General features: G+C 51.7%; 1 protein-coding gene across 1 annotated transcript in view; it reads left to right on the top strand.

Annotated features, from left to right (window-relative positions):
• PLCG2 (phospholipase C gamma 2) overlaps positions 1–19,135 on the top strand; it is a 153,098-nt gene that overhangs the window by 113,348 nt on the left and 20,615 nt on the right. Inside the window, exons 23-31 of the mRNA XM_039226446.1 lie at positions 2,033–2,129; positions 3,481–3,547; positions 4,626–4,783; positions 7,433–7,535; positions 8,780–8,989; positions 10,146–10,291; positions 10,881–10,995; positions 11,884–12,051; positions 16,972–17,060. Of these exons, the coding sequence (XP_039082377.1) occupies positions 2,033–2,129; positions 3,481–3,547; positions 4,626–4,783; positions 7,433–7,535; positions 8,780–8,989; positions 10,146–10,291; positions 10,881–10,995; positions 11,884–12,051; positions 16,972–17,060 (1,153 nt within the window). The remainder of the gene's footprint in view (positions 1–2,032; positions 2,130–3,480; positions 3,548–4,625; positions 4,784–7,432; positions 7,536–8,779; positions 8,990–10,145; positions 10,292–10,880; positions 10,996–11,883; positions 12,052–16,971; positions 17,061–19,135) is intronic.

Here is a 19,135-nt window from a genome sequence, read left to right on the forward strand (position 1 = left end):
TTAATTTTTTTTAATTTAAAAAAAATTTTTAATTTATTTCTAGGAGAGACAGCGTGAGCAGGGGAGGGTCAGAGAGAGAGGGAGACACAGAATCCAAAGCAGGCTCTAGTCTCTGAGCTGTCAGCACAGAGCCCGACGCGGGGCTCGAACTCACGAACCACAAGATCATGACCTGAGCCGAAGTCGGACACTCAACCAACTGAGCCACCCAGGCGCCCCTAGCATCCTACTCTTGATGTCGGCTCAGGTCATGATCTCACGGTTTGTGAAATCGAGCCCCGTGTCGGGCTCTGCGCTCAAAGTGCAGAGCCTGCTCGGGATTCTCTCTCCCAAATAAATACTAAAGAGATTATCTCTCCCAAAGTAAATACTAAAAAAAAAAAAATAATTTTTTTAAAATAATTATAACTGGACAACATGTATGACCTGCCTAGTTTGGGCCAAGCAGTATATACAACTCACCCTGAATACAGGCAATCTTTGCCTGAAATGGGTCTGGAGAAAAGGAGGTGAGGCGGGTGTCCGGCAAACCTGTATTTCCACCAGGCCGTGGGATAGTCAGTCCTCACTCTGCTTGTATTCAGATCAACAAACATTTACTAAGTGCTTCCCACCACCCCCGAGTACCGATTTGATAAGATCGAGAAAGGTCCCACATAGTGGGGAAGACAGAGGTAGACGTTCTAGAAAAGGTACAGACTGCCTCCACATCTGTGGGGACAGAGGCCACAGAGAAAGAACACTCAGCCTAGGCGGCAGTCAGGGAAGGCTCCCTGGAAGAGGCATGCTGAGCGGAGTCTTAAATGGCTAGTGGGGACAAGCTAGATACAAAGGGCATGGACCAAGGTATAGAAGCTAGGTGGCATGACAGGGGCGGCAGGGTGGGGGTGACAGGTTGTCTGGGATGAGGGTCAAGTCTGAGTCCCAGAAAGCCAAGAGTTAAGGTCCGAGAGTCCCTGGGGTTGGGCGAAAGGGTCTGGGCTTGATTCTGAAGACTTGGGGAGCTGTGGGTGTGGTGTGGTCAGAGATGGGTTCTGGAAAGAGCCCCCTGGCTGCAGAGGGTGCCCAGGGGAGGGCAGTGGAGGGGGTGGCCCTGCGTCCCTTGGCACTACTTAGGGGGAGAATCTTCGAGATGACCACAGTTTGGTGGAGTTGAGACACGTACAGAGACGAGTTATGTCCCTTGTTATCAGTGCTGTCAGAGGAGGGAAGAAGGTTGAGAGGAGCCGTATTTAGCTGAGTAACAGGAACTAACATTATTTGAGCACTTACTGTATACTAGATGATGATAATACTGCTCAGCACGTGCTTAGCCCTGTGGTTCCCATAGAATCCTCTGAGGAGAGGGGGTGCCTGGGGGCTCGGTTAAGTGTCCGACTTCAGTTCAGGTCATGATCTCACAGTTCTTGAGTTCGAGCCCCACATCAGGCTCTGTGCTGACAGTTCGGAGCCTGGAGCCTGCTTCAGGTTCTGTGTCTCCCTCTCTCTCTGCCCCTCCCCTGCTCATGTTCTGTTTCTGTCTCTCAAAAATAAATGTTAAAAGCAATTCTCTGAAGGAGGCACTTGGATTATCCCCATTTTACACATAGAGAGTTTGGGACACAGAGCGCCCACGTAGTTGGTGGTGGAGCTGGAATTTGATTCTAGGCCATCAGGCTCCAGAACCTTCCTTACCCCATCCTGACTCCTAAGGTCACAGCTCTCCCTGAAATGGGGTTGGGTCTGCTCTAGACTTGAGCTTTTGTCTCAAACGGCTTTTGACGTCCACTTAAAGCACTGAAACGTTTGGTGTCTTTGACCAGACGTTAGAATTCTGTTACAGGGAGGACACTGACCCGCCGCTCACTCGTTGCTGATTTGAAAGGAGCAGAGGACCCCTGTGAAATGCTCTGTTGTCAGAGAGAATGACCACAGCCTCTGGTCACTTGGCCACTCGCCGCCTTTCCACAGCCAGCAGCTGGGATCTAGTGAACAGTGATGGATTATTAACGCTGCCTGCGAAGGCCGTCTCATGCCCTCTGTTTTTCTCTAGGTGGAAAGGGGACTATGGGACCAGAATCCAGCAGTACTTCCCGTCCAATTATGTCGAGGACATTTCAACGGTCGACGTGGAAGAACTGGAAAAGCAGGTGAGTCCGGATCCTCCCACAGGGGCCGCGCGGACCCTGCTCTTCAACGAATCCACGGACCCATCTCCGCAGGTTCGTTTTACACCTGCTGCCCTGTGGTCCCCGGGGAGCCCCGGGACAGGGACAACAGAGTGACAGGGAAATTGGGATTGTCCCCTGAGTTGTTGGGGGTGAAAGTCACCGTGACAAGCCTGTCATGTTTTAATCAGGCTGCGATGGGCTGGACGGCTTTGCCTGTGCAGGACAATTCCCTCCGGAGTGAAAATGGCCAAACGGGGAATTTGTCCTTTGCTTAAAGCAGCTTGCAAATGAAACACATTTAGTTCGGCCGCCAGACATCGGGGACGTGCTTGGCGTGAGTAAGCAGGTGGGCTTAAGTGGTGGCGAATCGAGGCCCCCCTGGAGACGCTGCAAACCTGGCTTCTGCCCCCCAGCCGCCTCTTGCCCAGGAGGCCTAAGGAACATCCGCTGTCAGGTTGTTCTCTCCTGGACCAAGGACAGACTCATCACGAGCGCTTGAAGGCCTCTTCCAGCCCAAGGAACTCCCTAAGGGAGTTGGGGCAGTCTGGGAGGACTGCATGGAGTAATGCGCATTTGAGCAGTAGAAGTCAAGTTAGAGATGGATAGCAAGACCGGCAGAAGGGAACCCAGGCAGGAGGCACAGCCTCATCAAAGGTGTGGTGGTGGGAGCGTGGCCGTGTCCAGCATCCCGGGCCTGTGGCAGGAACGTGGCCCCTTGCTGCGTCCGTCCCATGCTGCTCTTACCCCCGCCATCAGTCCTGGGCTGGGGGGGTGGGGGCGGGTGCTACAGGCAGTGGGGGCACACAGGTCTGCTAGCTCCTGAGCCCACGACACTCTCTGTCGCACGTGGACCCTGGGATGTGGCGAATGTGCCGTGGAGCTGGCATGCTGACCAGGGCCCGGAAAGCCTTCAGACGGACCCCAGAGCGTGGCCATTGCTCCTCGAGGACACGGGAAGCCACAGAAAGTTCTTGAGCTGGGCTGCAGGAGGCTAGACGGACCCCTTTCCTAGTAATGTCAGAATGAGCGCCTAGGAGGTTTTTTGAAACGAGACCCATGGAAACGCTTCCAAACCTGTTCTGGAATTCAGGAGGCTTGTTTGTACAGATTGGAAAATGACTGCTGGGCCTGCTGGCGCCCGCTCACGGCTGGGCCCCCGTCAGCACAGGCTTCATTATTTAGCGCTCTCCCCATGGGTGGATCCTGTAATGAAAATGCATTTTAAACAGTTCTGCAGGCGGTGTCTCTGGTAAACGGTTGCTTAGGAATCTGGTTGTCTTTTTATTATTCCCGTTAAGACTAACTTGAGTTATGTCTTGTTTCTTCGCAGATTATTGAGGACAATCCCTTAGGGTCTCTCTGCAGAGGAATACTGGATCTCAACACCTATAACGTCGGTACATGCACTCATGGTCTTAGCGTGGAGTGCCACCCACGTCCCCCAGGGCCTGGTCTCAGAGGAGCCCCAGGCAGGGAGGCGGCTGCAGGCTATCCAGCCGTCGGCCTGTGCATGTAGGACACGGAGTCTGTGCTCTGATTCACAGATGAGGAACCCAGGCCCCTAATGGACCACGGGACCTGGCTGAGGTCCTGCGGCGAGTTAGGAGATGAACTGGGGGTGGACCCCCACCTGCCTCGCTGTTAGGGCACCTGCATTATATTTGCAGAGTGCAGGAGGCTGGCCCCGGGGCAACAAAGGGGGAGCTCGGAGCCGGGTCTGATTTGAGCCTCAGCTTTGGCACTCCTGGCTCTGTGACCTTCCATGCATCACTTCCCCCCTGAGGAGTCTGTTTCCTCTCCCGTAACATAAGAGTAGCGCCCAAAAGGGCGTGATGAGGACTGAGAGTCGGAGCACGTAATCTGCTTTAGAATGTCACCTGGCGTAGAAGCGCCCAGAGATCTCAGGCCGTGACGTTACGGGACAGATAGTGTCTCCTCTCATGGCCTTTTCTTTCTAGAAAATTCTTTCTCTGCAGAGAGCATCTATCGCATGCCTGTCTCCTAGTTTCTGGTGGCTGCCAGAGATCCTTGGTGCTCCTTGGCTTGCAGCTGCACCGTTCCAATGTCTGTCCCTGTTCTCAGCAGCTGTCTTTCCTGTGTCTGTGTCTCAAATTTCCCTCGCCTTCCTCTGGTAAGGACACTAGTCGTTGGATTTAGAAATCCCAAGTCCAGAGGGATCTCCTCAAGTACATCGGTGAAGATCTGTTTCCAAGCAAGGTCACATTCACAGGGGCAGGAGCTCAGGAGGCAGTCAGAGCTGCTGGGAGAACGCTACTCAGCCCGCCACGTCTCCCAGGCTGTGACGTGGGTAAAGAGGCCAGACCCCGTCTGCCCTAAGGCAGATGCCCCGGTCCACGCTGACCACGGCTGTAGCAGTGGCACTTGGGTTGGGTTCGTGAAAGGGGAGGCTTGGGCAGGTGTGGAAGTCTGGCCTTCCAGGAGGCTGCTCAGAACTTTGGTTTTTCTCTCCCGCAGTGAAAGCCCCACAGGGGAAAAACCAGAAGCCGTTCGTGTTCATCCTGGAGCCCAAGAAGCAGGGCGACCCCCCGGTGGAGTTTGCCACGGACAGGGTGGAGGAGCTCTTTGAGTGGTTTCAGAGCATCCGGGAGATCACCTGGAAGATCGACACCAAGGTAGGCGCTTGGCTCATCTGGGCTAACCCGGCGGAGGCGGGGGCTGGGGCCCGGCTCTTCCCATTGAGGGTTTGGGCGATAGGGCTGCCCACCATCACGGGGAGGAAAGGGACATTGGTGGTGTCCTGGGAAGCTAGGGCTAGTTCGAACCTTCAGAAGGCTTGGCATGTGGGGGGTGATACTCGCTGTGTGGGGCCTGGCTGGCCCCGCGGATCTTAACACGAAAACCTTGTGTTCCTCCTTTTGAATGTTTTTCTTGTTTGTAAATATCATGCAGCCTGGACCCTCTCCCATAGCAGGGCTTGCCTGAGCTCACGTCCCTCTGCTCTAGATGGAAGTGGGCTTCTCAGGGTTTATCGTAACTGGAGCGCTAGCGTGAGAAGGGCGATGTCATGGGTGAGAACAGGAGGTTCAGACTCAGGCAGGGCTGGACCCCGGGCAAGTAACCACATTTCTCTGGGCCTCAGTTTTCTTGTCTGTAAGATGAGCCAAATCCCTAAGTCACCAGATGCGGGAAGGACAAAATGAGATGATGCACGAAGGGCGGTGGGTCCCGGGCCCGACTCGCAGCAGTGCTCAGACGCCGGCCCTTAAGCATCCCCAGTCCTACTGTGAACACATGGGGCCGAGTTGCCGTATCTTGGATGATGGAGCAGGTGCCGTCCACTCCTTCTTGTGGCCCCAACCTGCAGAGAAACTGCAGGGGTCCCACGTGCCCAGTTGCTTCTAAGGCAGATACTGACCCAAAGGACTGATGTCTAAGCTTTGCCAGGACCTCGCGGGTCCCTATAACCTCCCCACCCTGCCCAGTGGCGCAGTCTTTCCTTCCCCCTGGGGAGTCTCACATCTTGGCCAGTCTCTGGTCACAGAAGCCCCCTGACTCCCCTTTCAACACCCTGGGGTGATATCGCCTACCGTAGAATGCTTTCTGCAGGGGCTGGGCAGATGGGCATCCTCTTTGGCGGGGCCCGCTGCCCTTCCTTGTGCCCGAGTCTAGTCAGGGACTAGAGGCTTGTCACACCATCACCGGGCACTTGGAGTGAACCACGAGCTTGTGGCCAACAAGGCTGTTGCTGCTTTTGTTGATGGGGGCATCCCCGCTGCCCTTCTGGGCGTCTGATGTGGCACAGCGGGGGCAACATGACCCTGAGGTTCATTTGAAAGAGGAGTTCCCCCCCATCTGGTCCATACGGCCCCCATGCTGGTTGAATGGTGGCCATCATGATCTATGTGGCACCATTAGCAAGTGACATGAGCTTCCCGAACATGCTCTAGCATTCGGGTCCCTCCCGCCCACACCCCTGGCTGGGATTGGAGAAGACGCTGTGGGGAGAGCCGTGAGCAGCTGGGCCCCGTCGACCTTGGTCTCGGGCACCCGAGCCACCTGCGGCAGGGACGGAGTGTGGGCCCAGAGGAGAAGGGACGCAGCACATCCTGGCTCCCTGCACTGCTCTTACTGGAGAAAAGTGCAAACTTGCTTGAAGGTTCTCCGCCCTGGGACGAAGGCTTCTGAAATCAGGCTTGGCTCTTCAAGGCTCCTGTCCCCTGTCTTTGATCTGCCTTCCTCCTTAATTGGTTCTTACATCTGCTAATTCTCAGCATTATGTGTGAAGGTTAAGAAGACAGCAGGCAGCAGCAATCTGCTCTGGGCACAACCAGCTGTAGGAGGAGCCGGTTTGGGAACCAGGAAGGGGCACCCTCCCCATCCCCCCACCCCCTGGCCCTTGGGAAACCAACACGATAAAGGCTCAGCTCACTGCCGGCGACTCCTGGCCACGGCCTCACAGTCACGTCTGTCCCTGACACCCTGCTCCGGGCTCTGTAATTTCACGGTGGACAGCAAAAGACCAGCCACTAAGATCGGTCTCGTTAGTGCGTTTCCAAAGCCTGACCAGTGAAGCTGTGCCTTCAAGTTCTGAGGGAGCCCCGTGGGCTGCAGAGGAACCGTTAGACAGTTTTGAAGCAGCAACGGGTCTTATTCTTGAATATACATCGTTGTCTGCTGAGTAGGGAAAAGTGACACCCCGGACTTGTCATTGCTCTGTGCTTTGTGAGGCCAGGGTTCTGGAATTTGACACAGGTGTGGCGTGTCCCACCCACCCCTGTTTGATTCAATTTTGTTGTCATTAGGGGAGGCAGTGTTGGGGGGCACTCTGGACCCCTGCCACACACCTGGTGGGGTGCAAGGGGCTCCTGGCTTAAATCTGAGTACCTGAAGAGGGGAGTATGCTGGTTAGCCTCCTTTTATAGTTGTGGAAACTGAGGCACAGAGAGACTATATGATGTGCTCAGTGGACACAGCCAGTAAGCAGAGGGCCAGCTTTTGAACCTGTGTCTGATTCCAGTCCCTGCTATTGCACCAGGTGCTATTCGGCCATTCTTACCACGTCACCCCCAGTCACCCGAATCCATGCTACCCATGCCTGCCTCTGTGGGGACAGGTGTGGGCCCTGGGGGTGACTGGTACCATCCCTGTCCTCATCCTGGTTGGAGTTATCCAGGAAGGCTTCCTGGAGTAGGCATGATTCAGGTGGAGTCCAGAAGGAGAGATCTCTGGGACTGGCAGAGCAAGGAGGATGGGGTGGGGGCGGGGGTGTGCAGGGGGGGGGGAGCGACCTCAGGGCTGACGCGGGGGGGTGGCTCCCACAGGAGAACAACATGAAGTACTGGGAGAAGAACCAGTCCATCGCCATCGAGCTCTCGGACCTGGTGGTCTACTGCAAGCCGACCAGCAAGACCAAGGACAGTTTAGGTACTGCTTCTTCTGACTCCACCACCTCCCTTTGCCGGAAACCCTGGTTTCCTTCTGAGTCAGGTGCTGTCCGAGGGCGAAGGGAGAGAGGCTCTTTGCTCCTTCTCAGGTGCTCTCAGAGCACGCAGCCCAAAGAGGCTCTTCTGGTACCTTCAGGAGGAAAACTCTTGCTGAGGGCGCAGGCGTCTCCCACTGTGGCTCTAATAAGTTTAGGACAAACTTGGTGGTTAAAAGCAATACCCGTTTGTTCGCTCGGAGTCCTGGAGGCCAGAAGTCCAACAGCAGTGTCATCGGGGCTGAAGGCCAGGTGCCAGCAGGGCCCTGTTCAAGGGTAGAATCCGTGACTTGCCTCTTGTAGTGGCCGCTGGGATTCCGGGGCTTGTGGCCAAATCTCCCCCAACCTCCCTATGATATGGGCCCTACATTTAGGGCCCTGATGATCTCCCCGTTTCAAGCTCATTAATTGAATGACACCCACAAAGTCCCCTTGCCAGGTAATCAATCACAGGCTTCCAGGCTCAGGGTCTGGATGCCTCTGGGGGCCATTCAGCTGGCCCAGAGGATTCAGTAATGAATCTTCTCACATTATCCAAGGGAGCAAGTTCCTTGACCTAGGAAAACCCCGTTCCTATTTTCTTCCCCTTTTCTTTGATCTTGAGAACCTGAGTCCAGGATAGAGGATCAGAGAAACAGCACTGAACCCCAGTGATCAGGGACTGGGCCCTGGGCCCCTCCACCTGCAGGGAAGGGGGGGGGCTCAGAACCAGACTCGGCCAGATTCTGCGTGGTTATGGGCCACAGTAGTTGCCCATTCCTGTACCTCTGTCTCCGTTCCCTCCTCTCCCCTCCCAGCCGACTCTCCCTCCTCCACGGTGCCTGGTTCACTTGTCTTGTGTCTACAACCTCTTTGCTGCGTAAACCAGACCCTCACACGCCCTCCTCCTGTTGAGCCCTACGGCCACTCCCCACTGCCCTCCTTTCCCGTAACCGTTCTGCCTTTGTGTTTTCCTGTACAAGGCTGTGGTGGTTTTAAACAAGAAGTTATACTCATCAAGACTAGCAGGCTGGGGGAAACACTGGGATCCGCAGCAATACTGGTTACGGAAATGGCATCATAACCACTTGACGGTCTTAGCCTTGAGGTTCCTGGTTTCAGTGTACAGCCTGCACATCCAGTCCTTGCACCAAACATTAAGAGAACGCACAAGGCACAGAATAAACGGGGACTCCCTCTCTGTGTGCAGAAAACCCCGACTTCCGAGAAATCCGCTCCTTTGTGGAGACGAAGGCTGACAGTGTTGTCAGACAGAAGCCCGTCGACCTCCTCAAGTACAATCAGAAGGGCCTGACCCGTGTCTACCCGAAGGGACAGAGGGTGGACTCCTCCAACTACGACCCCTTTCGCCTCTGGCTGTGCGGCTCCCAGATGGTGGCACTCAATTTCCAGACTCCAGGTAAAGGAGCAGGGATGGTGGCATCATTCCAGGCACGGTCTGCTGGGACCGCCAGTGTGACAGACCCGCAGAGACAGATGCTGAGCAGTGAGGGTTAAGCAAGAAAGGAAATACGTGAGCTCTTGTAATGGAAAAGTCCAGGCGTTGACACTGAGCTTCAGGCACAGCCAGATCCAGGTGTTCGGTGGCGGTCTTTAGCAAGCTCTTCTCTTGCCCATCCTCAGTTGAGGGTTTCCTGCCCAGACGGACTCTTACAGAGATACTCCCTGCTGAGAAAAACCAACATGCACAACTTTTTACACAACTGGTAGCAGAAATCACAGTGCTGTGCTCTTTTGTTGACAGATCTATTCATCAACTACACTATGTTGTTTTTATGCCCTCACAGGATGCCGTTGAATGGGTCCCTCATCTATTCAACTGGTCCCCACACTGAGGCACGTTGAGGTCCTCTCCCTCATGGGCTGTTACGGGCAGCCTTGACTTCTGTAGCCTCCTGTGAGCACCGCTTCACAGATGGCGGAGCTTATCGGTGACACGGAGTTCTTAGAAGTACAGGCTAGGTGCTAGCCTAGTGCATTGGCGTTTGGACCAACTTTTCCGGAGGAAACCCAATGAACACCCGCGTCCAGCAACGCCTGAGCTCAGACACCTCACCAGGCCGCCCTCCAGTGGGACTGGGTGGGAACACATTTGGGAAAAAGGTTGAATCCACCTTTTCAATCTTCGCCAGTATGACAGGCACGTTATAGTTAGGGCTTCCCTTATTATGCGTGCTGTGAACCACGTATTTACAAAGCATTTTCTTCCCTGCGACCTGTTCTTGTATTTATAGCACGCATTATCAGATCGCTTTCGTGTGTGGATCTTCCCCTGTCATTTGAGTTAGAATGATTTTTCTTTCTGCATCAGGCCTAAAGCGAAATTTTAAAATTAACCCCAATTTTTTTTTCTAAGAAATTTTCAGCTTTGAGTAGGTGTTCGTGTCATACTTAGAATGGTGTTCACCAGTCGGGATTTTTTTGAAACGCATATTTTAACCACCGCCTGAAATTACTTTGGAGACAGGTATAACTGACTCTGCACATAGCCCGTCTGGCCCAAGAGGCTGCCTTGCCCTGCCTCCCTCACAGCTGCCGTTCCCTTGCCTTCCCAGACAAGTACATGCAGATGAATCACGCCTTGTTCTCACTCAACGGGCGGACGGGCTACGTCCTACAGCCCGAGAGCATGAGGACCGAGAAGTACGACCCCATGCCGCCCGAGTCCCAGCGCAAGATCCTGATGACTCTGACGGTCAAGGTAACTCGGGCCTCCACCCAGTGACACCTGTCATCTTGTTGAAGCCATCAAGTCACTGTTTCAGGATCTGAATTACAGTGCACCCCTGGGTCGTAGGAAGGGGACTTGGTCACCTCCCCAGGTCGCCTGCAGGGGTGAGGTAGGAGTCCATCTCTTACTGGGCTCAGCAGGTAGTTTCATAAGGAAGAAAATAATGAAGGGTATATAATGAAAAAGTCTTTTTTTTTTTTTTTTTTTTTTTAAGAATACCCCCTTCTCCCTCTCCTTTCCTGGGACGTGGCCATAGGTTCTCGCTGGGCGCGGGGCGGGGGAGGGGGGATGCCTTTCTGTGCTTGCGGGGCTCATGAGTATGATGGCCTGGGGGCTCCGATCCTGGCTTCTCCTTACCACCTGTTCTGCTGCCCCGTCCGTGAAAGGGAGACCGTGGGGTCCCCGCGTCTCCAGCGAGGACACTGCGGCGGGCTTGGGCTTCATCTGGTCGGACCGTAGAACCCAGACTGAGCCCCCGGCGATGCCACCCGTGTAGAACTGGTCCCTGCTTCCCAGGCTGGGGTGGGGAGAACGTCAGCCCTCACCTTTGGTGCCCTAGGTTCTCGGGGCTCGCCATCTGCCCAAACTTGGCCGAAGCATCGCCTGTCCCTTTGTGGAGGTGGAAATCTGTGGGGCTGAATACGACAACAACAAGTTTAAGACGACAGTTGTGAGTAAGTTGCAGCACATGGTGGGGATTTTGTATACTTTCATGGTCCAGGTCTTTTCCTGTGTCCCTTGTGTCCACTAAGGTTGAGCTTGGGGAGGTGGGGAGACACGGGGCCATGATTAACTGGGTGGACTGGTACCCGGTGCTGTGTTTCTCTGTGTTGGGAGTCCCGGGCCAGCCCCCGATGCAGTGATGCTCCTCTTTGGTCAATACCCCCTCCACCCACCCACTTTATCTACGGCATCCAAGGCTAAGGGACAGAGACACACAGGGTATGGCTGACCCAAAGGCAGCAGCCTAACACGGGTGATTTTGTCCTTCAGAGGGAAGGGAGGCCCAGAAAAATGCTTGCTGGCTCTTCCAGTTGAAGCCAGGAAGAACCTGTGAGACTTTGAAGGCCTGGGATCCTGGCCCTGGTAAAAGGCAGCCTGATGCACTCACGTGTGCACTAGCACCACTGGCATTTCTCAGGGGGTAACGGGGTGGCTGCTTACCTTGCTCTGTGAGGCTGGTGCACACTGACAACTCCAGACCCCACGGCCATTCCACCGCTTTAGAGAGCTGGACCCCCTTCCCTCGCCAGATGCGGGGTGTGGCCCTCCCCTCTGTGATCTCTTCCACACGCACCTGCCATCCTGCCCCTTCCTTACCCCAGGGAGCTGAGGGGGTTACTATAGCAACGGGGTGTGGTCTCCTCTCTGATCACCAAGTACCAGACCTAGGAGAGCAGCTTTACCAGGACTGCTTCAGGAAGAAAGTATTTCTTAGATCTTGCCTTACATACATACGTACAGGGCTGCTAAGGAGATGTAAAGTTGACCGACATAGAGGCAGTTTTACCAGGAGGGGCCAGTTTGAATGGGGCCTCAGCTGAGCCTTGATCTCCTTCCAGATGACAATGGCTTAAGCCCCATTTGGGCTCCAACACAGGAGAAGGTGACCTTTGAAATTTATGACCCCAACCTCGCGTTTCTGCGCTTTGTGGTCTACGAGGAAGATATGTTCAGTGATCCCAACTTCCTTGCCCATGCCACTTACCCCATCAAAGGAATCAAATCAGGTAAGATGTTTAAAAAAAAACTTTTTTTAACGTTTGAGAAAGAGAGAAGTGTGAGCAGGGGAAGGACAAAGGGAGAGGGAGACACAGGATCCGAAGCAGCTCCAGGCTCTGAGCTGTCAGCACAGAGCCCGATGAACCATGACATGAGATCATGGCCTGAGCCCAAGTCAGACACAACCGACTGAGCCACCCAGGCGCTCTGAAGATAGTTTAATTAAGAGGTTCGGTTTGGGCTAGCATCATTTTTGGTCTGTGCTGCTGGTTTTAGGAAGCATAAAGAAACACTCCTCTTGGTTTTTATTAAATTATTGCAAAATCGACTGGATGGCTCGGACAGCTGACCTGGCCAGTGTTAGCCTGCAGACAGCCCTCCGTTTGGAGCAGAGACCAGGGCAGGTGGGGAGGCTGGGCCCTTCTCAGGCCCGTGTGCAACATTGCATCATTAGGGGATTGCCCACCTGGCAGTGTAGGGGCTGCAGGGTGACGGCAGCTCATGCCCTCTGCGGGGCCAGCACTGTACTCCTGGGGGAGAGAAAGGCCCTGAGCAGCTGTGAGTTACCATCTCAGATCTGCCCCTTCCTGAGGCATGCAGAGTACCCAGAAGGCAGACTTCTCCCACGGGATACCCTTTTCTTCCATGATTCATGAAGGGTCTTACTGGGTCTGCCTGCGACCAAGCCGGGACCTATGGCCAGCTCTTAGGACATGGAGTCCCATCCCCATCCACTCCCCCAAAGCAAGGACTTAGGCCCCCCGGGAAGGGGTTCAGGACCCATGAGCTTGATGCTGGTCTGTAAATGAGGCTCTTCTTATAAATAGTTTCTCTCCTCTTCTGCTGGACTTCATGTGTAATGTTTGACAGTCATTCAGTCTGTCGCTCCATGTTGAATTCCCTTTCCCCCCTTATTTTTTTTAAAGTTTGCTTATTTTTGAGAGACAGCATGATCAGGGGAAGGGCAAGAGAGAGGAGACACAGAATCTGAAGCGTCTCAGGCTCTGAGCACAGAGCCCAATACAGGGCTTGAACTCACGAAGTTGGTCGCTTAACTGACTGAGCCACCCAGGTGCCCCCCCCACCCTTAGTTGTTTCTGAGGCATGAGACAGAAGATCCTTGATTCTTCTGGAGCCCTCCTGAGGTCACTGTTCCCCAAGGATCATTTTTCAGGAGGAAAAGATTACTCATTTCCGTGATTTATAGGCCCATATAGACTTTTTTTCTTGGTGTTGTTTAGAAAAAAATAAAAGGGAAACAGGACATGAGGTTTCCAGACTTGAAATGTCTCAGGTGTTCCCTAAGTTTCTACCTTTCTTAGCATCATAAATCTGATCATTTCTGGCACTGGGCCCTTACCCAGGTGGGCGCGTGGTTAGAAAATGCAGGTTCCTATCCTAGCGTGCTTTCACTCCTCGGGGTGGGCAGCGGAACGTGCATGTTTAGGCTGCTCTGAGGAGCACAGCTGCCCATCTTATCACCCAGGAAACAGGTTCCTAAGCAAAAGAGTAGGTTAAATAAGAACTTAGAAACAGCATCTTTACAGTTTCCTCTAAGTCCCCAGCATCTGGTCTGTGACAGCCCATCTTGGTTAGCAAGTCCACTCTATCAACTACTTTAGACCCAGCAGTGAAGCTGCAATTTTGTAATGTTCTCTTTTAGATTGGTCAAATAAATAAGAGTTAGGACGGATTTCTTGTTAGAGTAACCATTTGCGTGTTCCTAACCCACGTCCCCTGGACCCATCCTGCACAGATGGCAGGGGGAGGCTCTGCAGTCATGGCCTCGTTACCACGTCCTCTTGAAGGATGAGGGATGTAAGCTTTGTATCTGCTCCCGATGTCAGGGAGAGAGGTCAGAACCTTCCCCTTCCCAGCCACCAAATGGTGTCAGTTAATCCAGAAAATGCTATGACTTAACTTGGAGATTTAAAACACAAAGAGCAATATGTCAGGGATGGTGAAAACTGGGAGTCTTCCCACACTCCGGTGCGGCGTTCAGTGACGCCTGCACATTCATGTCCCAGGAAGGCATGAAATGAACAATCCCCTTGTGCATAAGGCATCGGAAGCCTTCTGAACTCAGAAATAGACTCTGCCCATTGTCGTTAGGGATGCACTTAAGCTTTTGAGCCAGATGGAGCTCAGGAAGGAAGGAAAACAGCATTTATGGTATTTTGTGCCTTAAACTCTCTAATCCTCACAGGAGTCCCACGAAAGAGGTTTTTATCATCTCTGCTTCTTAAGCATGAGCACTTTGGGGCCGGAGATGTTAATTAACTTGCTCAAGGTCACCCAGCTGTAGGACCAGAGCCGGGATGCAGAGCGAGGAGGGACATTCTTGCTCCTCTGCAGGCCTTCCCTACCCCTAAAAAGCCAAAATTCTGAGCAAGCCTCAAATTATGTCTCTAGTTTCCCTTTCATCTATGACAACAACCCAAACCAACAAGGACAAAACAGAACCAAACACTTTCTTGGTGACACTGGGCAACACCTTTCCACCCTTAACCCCACGATGCATGAAGGCGGCTCAGGAAATGAGCCCTGGGCATTGAAAGGAGGGGCGGGCGTGGGGCGTGCTTCTCCAGATCTGGAGGCATGTGCGTTCTAAGCGGAATGGCACCGCCCGGTCATTGGAGGGCAGGGGTCACCTGATAGGGACTGGACTGTGGGAACTCTGTGGGCATCCAGGCAGAAAACAGACCTGCAGACCCGCCAGCAACGACGAAAGAAATCACATCACCTAGAAGGGGAGGTGAGGGCAGAACACTTCACTATTCACGGAAAGCAACGTCCCCAAAATCCGCCAAGGAAAAGCTTGGCCTGAGAGTTTTATACCCAAACTGTCATTCAATGAGGATAAAGAATGGATGCATTCAAATATGTGCTGTTTGACGACTATATGTCCCCTGAGGTCATAGTGAAGAAAATGAGAGGACAAATTAAGCCAACAAAAACCCTATGATAGAAAGACGTCTGGGTGGCTCAGTCAGTTAAGCATCTGACTCTTGGCTTCGCCTCAGGTCATGATCTCGTGGTTTGTGAATCCAAGCTCCAGATCAGGCTCTACTGTGACAGAGCTGAACCTAAGAGAAGCTCCATCAAAAGGAGGTGAACATTGGACATTTAAAATTTACACACAATGAAATGAACAAATTTTAAATCCTAAGGACGCTGTAAACAGGTATTGAGTTCTAGTTCATGAGACGCACACTGACGCGTTCAGGGGGAAGTACACGGTCGCGTGTAGAGTTCCAAGTAAGGAAGAGGCCTGTACGCTAGACGGAGGGATGGATCCGCGTGGTAAAACAAATATAGGAAAAGGTTAATGGTAGGATCTAGGTGGCCCTTGTAACATGATTTCAGCTTTGCTGTATGTGTGGAAGGAAGCTTGATAACCAAGTCTCCCTCTGTGCAAGAATGATGGTTACAAAATGGAAGACAAATACAGTTGAACAGTTCAAGCAGTCAAAAATCCACATAGGACCTTTGACCTTCCCCGAACCTAACTAATAATAGTCTGTTACTGACATTAAAGTCAGTACACACTTTGTATCTTATGCTGTATTGTTAAGGTAGAGAAAAGAACCTGTTAAGAAAGTCATAAGAAAATACATTCACAGTACTGTACATCTTGAAAAAAAACTTGCATATAAGTGGACCCTTGCAGCTCAAATCTGTGTTGTTCAAGGGTCAGCTGTATTATTTACACACGGGGTCCTGTAAAGATGATAAAATTAGGGGAGAAAGGAGAGAGAAGGTATAGGCTCGCATAAGCACATCAGTATCCTCATCAATAGTGGGAAGCGAGAGAGATTAAAATTTCACCAAGAGAAGTAAGAATAATCATCAGAGAAGCCAAAAACCGGAATGGTGGAAGACACTGAGGAAATAGAGGGGGTGCCCCAATTTAGGCATTGCTTGTCCTGGAGAATTGGGTACAATGCAAATAAAAGCTTTCAAGACAACCCAGGACCACATGGTGAAACTTCAAGATAGCGTTAAATGGAAGCTGTAAGGCTCGGAACTGTTCAGGTGTGGGTACGATCATTAGTGATTTTAAAGAAACAACACCATAGATGATGTTGAGAAGATACTGTTAAAAGTGGTTCCTTCTGGGGGCATCTGGGTGGCTCAGTTGGTTGCTCTGACTCTTGATCTCAGGGTTGTGAGTTCAAGCCCCATGTTGGGCTCCACATGGGGCATGAAACTTACTTTAAAAAAAAAAAAAAGTGGTGCCTTCTAGAATAAGGGATTATGAATGGGTAGGAATGAGGCTTTAATTTTTACTATGTATTTGTTTATACTAAAACAAGCAAACACATCAACCTTTGAGATGTGTTGTCTTAAATATTACCTAGTGGGGGAAAAGTCAGCTCTACCTCAACCGTCCCCTAAATAACAAGAAACACTTAAATGACTGTCCTAATTATAAATAGAGAAAGGCTTTCAGAGGATCAATACTGCTCTGAAATGCCAAGGGACAGATTTCCTCAGATTGGAAATCTTTAAAGATAAAACACCACCCCCTCCTAACGGCAGACATGAAGGAGGGGTTGTGAGGAAGCTTTCCTCCTTTGAGTCTTCTGGCCTCAGGAGTATTCAAGGACGTGAAGCACGGCTTCAGTCACTCTGCATTCAGTGTGTGATCTTCTGTAGGTTTTGATTTCTTTTGAGTGAATCATTTTCCTTTCTGCATGGCAGATATTTTTAACCCCACTTCTCTGTGGGGGCCCATCAGTGAGGGCTGCATTCTGGAGCCCGTGTCCCTAACCATCAGGATGGAATCTCTGGTTTCCAGAAAGTCAGCCCCCAAGCATGAGGACACTCCCCTGTCTGCTCCTTGGACACCCCAGCCCTGGGTCCCCCCAGGAGCCCTAAGATCTGACGTTAATGGCCTGCCTTTGCATGGTCTTTCCATCCTGCAGGATTCAGATCTGTTCCTCTGAAGAACGGGTACAGTGAAGAAATCGAGCTGGCTTCCCTACTGGTGTTCTGTGAGATGCAGCCAGTCCTGGTGAGTGGAGAAACACCGGCGGGGGTTCCCTGAGCTGTGTCTGCTGGTGGGGTCGAATGGCCTGTGCGTACAGTTGGCGGATGGACTTAAACCTGTTGGGCATTATCTCGCCAGAGACGCCCATCATAAAAGAATTCCTCAGCGGCCCCCACACCCTTGCGTCTGGAGAATGCCAGACGGTTCTTGGAGCAGGTTGTGTAGTGGGAAAGGGCGAAGCTCATTGGAAGTCCCTTACACTTGGTTTCAGCAAGTAGAGTCAGACAAGATGGTGCCCTCCTAGAGAAGCTCATCGTTTCTGGGAGCTTTTCCCCACCTGTTGGGTCTTTGGGGTCCCTTCACAAGGTCTGAGCACCCACCAAGGCCCTGCTGTGGCTAGTGCTGGGGAAGGAAGTTCGCAGTGACAGGCACTACTTTTGTCATTGCCTTTGCTATGGGAGGAGCCTTCCTGGTCTCTCCTTTGATGAACCGGTTTAGGGAGGTTTGGGGGGAAGGGCTTGGCCTCACTGGACACAGCACCAGGGTGTGATAGTTCAGGTCTCGCTTGATGGCAAGAGTATCTGGATTGTGATTTTGGAGCTTCAGAATCCTCTTGACGGCCTCTCCCATAGAATGAAACCCACTTGGCATGCGTTTCTTTCCATTTCTCTGCCACAAAACTCAGCATGAACTGGGTGAATGTGTGGTCACCCCACTTCTCTTGGGATAATCTAGGAAAACCCTGGTTCTGAACCCCAGCAGGCTGAGGGGGGCTTGGTCATTGCCCCAGGATGTTCATCGTGGTTGGTCTCTGGGTACAGAAATCACAGCCTCTAATTTGTCATGTTGGCTGTAAGAACTAAACAGAGATTTGGAAATTGCTTATTTGGCAACTTACAGAATAAAGCCGAGAACTCTCCAATGGGGAAGGGAGATGGCAGGGGTGGAGATGCCTTTTAACAGCTGTAGCCATAGTCCATGCAGTAAAAATTCATGAACTTGACTCAGAGGAGAGAACGCTAGGCTTTTCTGCGTAGCTGTCTGCCTTACATTCAGTTTCTGCAACCTTGATAGTTTTCTACTTCAGAGCGTTTTATAAACATGGAAAGGGAACAGGATGCAAACATAAGGAAAGACAGACAGGAAGCACTAAATGCAGGAAGCGGACACTTAACAGGCACAGTAGTTTGGGCCAGAGAACCTCCTTGACAGCCAAGGAGTTGGTGTAAAATAAGCTCACGATGACAGAATTGTCTTGAAAGGAGGTGATGATAATGCAAAGTTTCCCATTTTGAAACAAAATTTAAATGGCAGTGCTTTAGACTCTGTCCAAGAAAACGATCGTTATCGTTTTCACTTGAACTGTCAGTTACGGATCAGAAAATCACCTTTCATGATTTGTATTGTGATGGTGAGGCTGGGTCCTGAAAGCACTACTGAGTCAGTCGTCAAGTCCTTGTTGAGAATACTCAAGACTTAATTAAATGGCTCCTTAGAATGAATTACTCATTTGTCAATTTATCACCAATAAGACTGAGTTCTTTATATATATATATATAAAATCATGTATTTTGGTGGAGGTCTTTTAATGGATTTAAACACACACATAGCCCAGATTATGGAAACTATAATGGAAACTTCTGAAACTCCGGGGCTAGAGGTTTGTGGAGGAGGTGGTCCCTCTGCATTTAGAAAGTTTAACAGCATCCCTGTCCCTTGTATAACCATGGCCCCTTGTTGGCAAAATTGTCCTTACTGAGAACTGCTGTAAGCGAAATTCTAATCTTGAATAGCGTTTTTTTCACTGAGTGGATTGACCATAGATTCTGTGGTTATGCTTTTCCCCCTTTAATTCAGAGATATTTCCTTAGGCCTTATTACCAGATATGGGATCAGTTTATTGAAGCAGGATGGTAAAATTGTAAAACCTGGAATAAATCAGCGTGAAGACCCCTGGCCTCGTCAAGCTTAGTTTCCCCAGCCCAGGGAAGGATCTGGGATTCTCTTGCCTGGGGAAAGGGAACCCGTGTGCATAAAAGGCCATCGGCAGACATTTCATGGACAAACAATGTGATAAACTTGGTTTCAGATGATAATAG

The sequence above is a fragment of the Hyaena hyaena genome, unplaced genomic scaffold (assembly GCF_003009895.1).
Source record: "Hyaena hyaena isolate Hyena2069 unplaced genomic scaffold, ASM300989v1 scaffold_1, whole genome shotgun sequence".
In the NCBI taxonomy this organism is placed as follows: Eukaryota; Metazoa; Chordata; class Mammalia; order Carnivora; family Hyaenidae; genus Hyaena; species Hyaena hyaena.